This window comes from Lipotes vexillifer, unplaced genomic scaffold (genome assembly GCF_000442215.2).
Source record: "Lipotes vexillifer unplaced genomic scaffold, Lipotes_vexillifer_v1.1 scaffold71, whole genome shotgun sequence".
Classification (NCBI taxonomy): Eukaryota; Metazoa; Chordata; class Mammalia; order Artiodactyla; family Lipotidae; genus Lipotes; species Lipotes vexillifer.
In genome coordinates, this window is record NW_006793703.1 from 3,545,120 (window position 1) to 3,552,619 (window position 7,500).

Genomic DNA, 7,500 nt, shown 5'->3' on the forward strand with positions numbered 1-7,500 from the left:
GCCTGCGTGTCCAGAGCCTGTGCTCTGCAACGGAAGAGGCCACAACAGTGAGAGGCCCACGTACCGCCAAAAAAAAAAAAAAAAAAGAAATAAAGGAGCTATCTTAAGCGCAGAAGTTCACACAGGGAAGGCTGTAATATCCATTCATGATTATTTGAGAAAAATGGTATAAATATATATGAAACCCACACATGCCACCTGTTACATTTTACTTAAACCAGGAAACATATGTCATGGAAAGTGTGAGTGAATCCCATTAAGAAAATCATCTATCTGACATGTCTCCCTAGCTCAACTCGTAGGGTAAGATTATTCTTTGTGCAGAGTTCCTAGTGCCAAAACAGGATTCATAGAACCCTCCATTGTTGAGAGGGAAAAGATTAGTTTTAACAAAGGTATGTTACGCACAAAAAGAAGATTACATTTTAGTGACTTACGAAATGCATAACTGGTAATGTTGTGAAATACAGACCTCAGGGTAATTCCATTTTCAATTAATTATCTACCTTAATTTTTGACACAAAAAATTACAGACTGTCTACACACTTGAAATATCTTTACCACTATTTTTCAAGCCTGAATCAGACTTTTAACCTTCATTACATATCACTAAATGGGAAATGTAAAAAGGAGAACTATTCACCAGTCCAATTATAAAGGAGTCTCACTTAATGTATTTATCAAATATCCTGAGGAGTCCTTTTTAATCACGTTCCCATTTTGTCCGATATATTCCAAACTGTTCAACGTTCTCCATATTCACCCAGACCCACCATCATCCACCACCTACTTAATCACAATCCCATTTTTTTCCTCCCCATCCATTAAGCTGCAGTTTCTCTCACCGCAGGAGAGAACAAGGATGGCATGTGTGCTTGTGTGTGTGTGTGTGTGTGTGTGTGTGTGTGTCTATGAATTTCACACTAGAGCAGTAAGTCTCAATTTTAGTTGATACTGAAATCTCCTAAAGAACATTTTAATTTTCAAAATGACTGATGCTGATTTAGTTGATCTGGGTTATACTTGGGTACTGGGACTTTTATAAGTTTCCATAGAAAATTGTGTGTGCGGCCCAGGTTGAGAACCACTGGACTGGAACATAGAGACGTCTTCAATCCCTTTTCTTTTCCCACTCTATATTTATGCTGAAGATTTTGGTTCTCTGACTAGGTTAAAAATCAATTACTTTGAAAACTGTATCTGTTAGTTCTTCCACTTTGGGGACTATCTCACTGAATAGAAAAGCCCACTGATTTCCATTAGATCTGTATAGTTGTCTCCAGATGAGTGACATTTGTACAGTTGGCACACGAACTCAGTGCACTGACCCTAGCCCCACGTCATGCCTTCCAAATATGCGCTACAATCAGGAGAGGCTTCCATGCTCTGGAAAGAGCAGCCTGAATCCTAGACATTCACCTGCAGGTCCACCCTGCTTCTAGCCATCCTGAAGTTGGAGGTAACCATTTCTATGGACCACCTCATGAGAGGCTAAAAGAGTGAGGCCTGTGAAAGGGGTCCTTCCTGACCATCAGTGGCAAGTCAGCCAATCCTCGCCAGTTTCTGGGGATATTCTTATATTCATTTATTATGGATTTCATGTTCATTTTTCTGAGTTTCTCCTTATAATTAATCTAGCCAGTATGAATTTTCAGGCCCATTTTAGAATCAAAAATGAGCAAAGGCCAAGGAGATATTTTAATGCAGAGTTCACTGAGGCCCACTGTATTCATTTGCTAGGGCTGCCATACACCGAACCAAAGAGTACGTCGCTTAAATAATATAAATTGATTTTCTCACAGTTCTGGAGGCTAGAAGTCCAAAATCAAGATGTCAGCAGGGCTGATTTCTTCTGAGGCCTTGCTCACTGGCTTGTAGATGGCTGTCTTCTCCCTGTGTCTTCACATGGTCTTCCTTGTGTGTCCGTCTGTGGCCTAATCTCCTCTTCTTATATGTCAGTCATACTGGAATAGGCCCACCCATATGACTTCATTTAACTCTAATCTCCTCTTTAAAGGCTCTATCTCCACATACAGTCACATTCTGAGGTGCTGTGGGTTAGGACTTCAACATTTGAATTTTGGGGGAAATAACTCAGCCCATACAACAATGAAATAGAAGAGTTTAACACCTCTTTGTCTTCCCTCAGCTGGGATTCTATTTGTATGAAACCATGGCCGTGATATTTGGTTCGGTTTACTTTCTCCAGCATGAGAGCAGAGTCTGACTTTCTGGGAATGGATAATTCTGAAATTCCAATGGTAAATGTAGTTGGTAAGCTAATCTAACTAAACAAATATAAAGGCTCTGAAAAAAATATTAGAAATACAGAACCTATCAAGTTATGTGGTAGAAAAAGGAAAAATATAAAATAATTTAACTGATTTCATGAAAACTATTTATGTTGATAATCTAGGAGAGACTTGATTTTTAATTTTCAGCCTCTTGATCTTTCTAAGTTTGTCCGTACTTGTCAGGATGTAGTCCTGATTTAGGGCTTGAAATATATAGTCACCACGCAGCTGTCTTAATTGGCCTGTTTTGCTAAGTTGTTTATTTGTGCGAGGAGCCTGTTCCTATCCCCCCATCTGTGCAGAGGACTTCAATTTGAATTCATCAATTGCCTGCTGAAAAGTACTTGTACGATGCTCAATATATGAGCTTTTCTCAATCCCTTTCTAAAGGTAATTCACCCAAGATTTCCTTCTGGAAAACTTGAGTTTGCACATCTGAAGATCCTGCCTGAGTCCGTCAATCCACTCAGATTAAAGTTATGGTTCAAAGGCAGGAACCTACCTTGAGGTTTGGGCTTAGTCAGTTTGCCACAGGGCTTGGAGATGGTGACTGTCTTCTGACAGTCAGCGTTGTGGAGGGCTCGCTTCAGGCTTCCAGTTCTGGTCTTCAAGGCCGTATTCAGGTCACATTCTCCCCAGGCCTGGAACTGGTATTTGCACTCCGCTAGAGGCAGGGTAGGACCAAACAGAAATCTGTGAGTTCCTCTTGGAGTGCCATGAAAATAGACACTTTTGTTAACTTTTTGTAGTGAGGTAATTGTAGGTTCACATGCAAGAAATAATACAGAGAGATCCCATATACCCTGCACCCAGTTTCCCTCAGTGGTGATATCCTGCATAGCTATAGTCCAATAGCGCCACCAGGAAATTGACGTGGACACAGTCCATAGATGTTATTTAGGTTTCCCCAGTTTCACCTGCACTCATTTGTGTGTATGTACGTGTGCACATTTAATCCTCTGTGACTTTATCACACGTGTAGGTAAGAGTGAGTACCCCCACCGTTAGTATTCAAACAACTTCTAACACAAGGGTCCCTCGGGTTATCCTTTTGCAGTCAGAATTTAGCTTCCTTCTTCCTTTCCTACCTCCTTAACCCTTGGCAATTACTAATCTGTTCTCCACCTCTGTAACTGTCATTTTACGCATGTTACGCATGTTATATAAACGGAATCATTTTACGCATGTTATATAAACGGAATCATACAGTATGTAATCTTTTGAGACTGGCTTGTTTTGCTCAGCAAAATTTCCTGAAGGTCCATCCAAGTTGTATTAATCAATAGTCTGTTCCTTTCATTGTTGAGGAATCCTCCATGGTATGGATGTACCCCAGTTTGTTTAACCATTCACCAGTTGAAAGATATCTGGGTCATTCCCAACTTTTGGTAACCGCTAAAGCTGCTATATACATTCACGTAGAGGTTTTTATAAGAACATACATTTCCACTTCTCTAGGATAAACGCCTGAGAGTGAAACCACTGCACTGTATGGTAAACACAAGTTCAGTTTTGTGAAAAACTGCCATACTCTTTTCCAGTGTGGCTCTACTATTTTGTCTTCCCATCACCAATGTATGAGTGATCTAGTTTCTCTGCATCCTCGCTAGCAATTGATGTTATTTCTAATTTTAGCCATTCTGATAGGTGTGTAGTATATAGTGATGTCTCTTGGTTTTCATTTTTATTTTCCTAATGGAGAAAAGATGGTGAACATCTTTTCAGGTGTTTATTTGCCACCTATGTATCCTCTTCAGTAAAATGTTTGTTCATGTCTTTTGCCCACTTTCTAATTGGATTGTTAGTTTTGAGAGCTCTTTATATATTCTAGGTATAAGACGTTTAAGACACACTTTTTAGGACATTTTGCGTGTAGTTCTTTAGGGTACCCATAGAGAATTTAAGATCAAATGTATCTGAATTTCACCATGCCTTTACAGAATTTACCTTCATTCATAAAAAGTTATAACCCCAAAGGTTGTAGAGAATGAAAAAGACATAGTGCGTATATTCATTATCCCTCTCCATTGGTCAATAGGCCAAAGCACACTTCTGTAAACCAGTAAGAATATTTGGGGCATGGTGTCCCACTATGGCTGAGAAAGACAAAGAATCTAGAATGTGAAAAAACAGGCAATTTGGGTGTTCAGTGGTGGGTTTAAAGTTGGAAGTGTGAAAGGGTCCTTCTCCAATAAGGAGATGAGGTCAGCATGAAACTGGCAACAGTCAGTGAGAGAAAATCTGTGAAAAGTGGCTCATAGCAGCCCTGCTGGATCTGGTAAGTAAATCTGTGAAACAGTGTGGAGAGTGGGGGGGGGCGAGAGAGAGAGAGAGCAGAGAGAGAGAGAGAGCAGAGAGAGAGAGAGAGCAGAGAGAGAGAGAGAGCAGAGAGAGAGAGAGAGCAGAGAGAGAGAGAGAGCAGAGAGAGAGAGAGAGCAGAGAGAGAGAGAGAGCAGAGAGAGAGAGAGAGCAGAGAGAGAGAGAGAGCAGAGAGAGAGAGAGAGCAGAGAGAGAGAGAGAGCAGAGAGAGAGAGAGAGCAGAGAGAGAGAGAGAGCAGAGAGAGAGAGAGAGCAGAGAGAGAGAGAGAGCAGAGAGAGAGAGAGAGCAGAGAGAGAGAGAGAGCAGAGAGAGAGAGAGAGCAGAGAGAGAGAGAGAGCAGAGAGAGAGAGAGAGCAGAGAGAGAGAGAGAGCAGAGAGAGAGAGAGAGCAGAGAGAGAGAGAGAGCAGAGAGAGAGAGAGAGCAGAGAGAGAGAGAGAGCAGAGAGAGAGAGAGAGCAGAGAGAGAGAGAGAGCAGAGAGAGAGAGAGAGCAGAGAGAGAGAGAGAGCAGAGAGAGAGAGAGAGCAGAGAGAGAGAGAGAGCAGAGAGAGAGAGAGAGCAGAGAGAGAGAGAGAGCAGAGAGAGAGAGAGAGCAGAGAGAGAGAGAGAGCAGAGAGAGAGAGAGAGCAGAGAGAGAGAGAGAGCAGAGAGAGAGAGAGAGCAGAGAGAGAGAGAGAGCAGAGAGAGAGAGAGAGCAGAGAGAGAGAGAGAGCAGAGAGAGAGAGAGAGCAGAGAGAGAGAGAGAGCAGAGAGAGAGAGAGAGCAGAGAGAGAGAGAGAGCAGAGAGAGAGAGAGAGCAGAGAGAGAGAGAGAGCAGAGAGAGAGAGAGAGCAGAGAGAGAGAGAGAGCAGAGAGAGAGAGAGAGCAGAGAGAGAGAGAGAGCAGAGAGAGAGAGAGAGCAGAGAGAGAGAGAGAGCAGAGAGAGAGAGAGAGCAGAGAGAGAGAGAGAGCAGAGAGAGAGAGAGAGCAGAGAGAGAGAGAGAGCAGAGAGAGAGAGAGAGCAGAGAGAGAGAGAGAGCAGAGAGAGAGAGAGAGCAGAGAGAGAGAGAGAGCAGAGAGAGAGAGAGAGCAGAGAGAGAGAGAGAGCAGAGAGAGAGAGAGAGCAGAGAGAGAGAGAGAGCAGAGAGAGAGAGAGAGCAGAGAGAGAGAGAGAGCAGAGAGAGAGAGAGAGCAGAGAGAGAGAGAGAGCAGAGAGAGAGAGAGAGCAGAGAGAGAGAGAGAGCAGAGAGAGAGAGAGAGCAGAGAGAGAGAGAGAGCAGAGAGAGAGAGAGAGCAGAGAGAGAGAGAGAGCAGAGAGAGAGAGAGAGCAGAGAGAGAGAGAGAGCAGAGAGAGAGAGAGAGCAGAGAGAGAGAGAGAGCAGAGAGAGAGAGAGAGCAGAGAGAGAGAGAGAGCAGAGAGAGAGAGAGAGCAGAGAGAGAGAGAGAGCAGAGAGAGAGAGAGAGCAGAGAGAGAGAGAGAGCAGAGAGAGAGAGAGAGCAGAGAGAGAGAGAGAGCAGAGAGAGAGAGAGAGCAGAGAGAGAGAGAGAGCAGAGAGAGAGAGAGAGCAGAGAGAGAGAGAGAGCAGAGAGAGAGAGAGAGCAGAGAGAGAGAGAGAGCAGAGAGAGAGAGAGAGCAGAGAGAGAGAGAGAGCAGAGAGAGAGAGAGAGCAGAGAGAGAGAGAGAGCAGAGAGAGAGAGAGAGCAGAGAGAGAGAGAGAGCAGAGAGAGAGAGAGAGCAGAGAGAGAGAGAGAGCAGAGAGAGAGAGAGAGCAGAGAGAGAGAGAGAGCAGAGAGAGAGAGAGAGCAGAGAGAGAGAGAGAGCAGAGAGAGAGAGAGAGCAGAGAGAGAGAGAGAGCAGAGAGAGAGAGAGAGCAGAGAGAGAGAGAGAGCAGAGAGAGAGAGAGAGCAGAGAGAGAGAGAGAGCAGAGAGAGAGAGAGAGCAGAGAGAGAGAGAGAGCAGAGAGAGAGAGAGAGCAGAGAGAGAGAGAGAGCAGAGAGAGAGAGAGAGCAGAGAGAGAGAGAGAGCAGAGAGAGAGAGAGAGCAGAGAGAGAGAGAGAGCAGAGAGAGAGAGAGAGAGAGAGAGAGAGAGGAGAGAGAGAGAGAGAGGAGAGAAGAGAGAGAGAGAGGAGAGAGAGAGAGAGAGAAGAGAAGAGAGAGAGAGAGAGAGAGGAGAGAGAGAGAGAGGAGAGAGAGAGAGAAGAGAAGAGAGAGAGAGAGAGAGAGAGAAGAGAAGAGAGAGAGAGAGAGGAGAGAGAGAGAGAGAGGAGAGAGAGAGAGAGAGAGAGAGAGGGGAGAGAGAGAGAGAGGAGAGAAGAGAGAGAGAGAGAGGAGAGGAGAGAGAGAGAGAGAAGAGAAGAGAGAGAGAGAGAGGAGAGGAGAGAGAGAGAGAGAAGAGAAGAGAGAGAGAGAGAGGAGAGGAGAGAGAGAGAGAGAAGAGAAGAGAGAGAGAGAGAGGAGAGGAGAGAGAGAGAGAGAAGAGAAGAGAGAGAGAGAGAGGAGAGGAGAGAGAGAGAGAGAAGAGAAGAGAGAGAGAGAGAGGAGAGGAGAGAGAGAGAGAGAAGAGAAGAGAGAGAGAGAGAGGAGAGGAGAGAGAGAGAGAGAAGAGAAGAGAGAGAGAGAGAGGAGAGGAGAGAGAGAGAGAGAAGAGAAGAGAGAGAGAGAGAGGAGAGGAGAGAGAGAGAGAGAAGAGAAGAGAGAGAGAGAGAGGAGAGGAGAGAGAGAGAGAGAAGAGAAGAGAGAGAGAGAGAGGAGAGGAGAGAGAGAGAGAGAAGAGAAGAGAGAGAGAGAGAGGAGAGGAGAGAGAGAGAGAGAAGAGAAGAGAGAGAGAGAGAGGAGAGGAGAGAGAGAGAGAGAAGAGAAGAGAGAGAGAGAGAGGAGAGGAGAGAGAGAGAGAGAAGAGAAGAGAGA

At 44.7% G+C, this 7,500-nt stretch overlaps 1 protein-coding gene across 4 annotated transcripts in view; it reads right to left on the reverse strand.

Annotated features, from left to right (window-relative positions):
- PTN (pleiotrophin) overlaps nt 1-7,500 on the reverse strand; it is a 103,312-nt gene that overhangs the window by 16,807 nt on the left and 79,005 nt on the right. For all 4 annotated transcript variants that reach the window (XM_007466592.1, XM_007466594.1, XM_007466593.1 and 1 more), the window contains one exon: nt 2,797-2,958. In XM_007466592.1, coding sequence (XP_007466654.1) covers nt 2,797-2,958 — 162 coding nt within the window. The remainder of the gene's footprint in view (nt 1-2,796; nt 2,959-7,500) is intronic.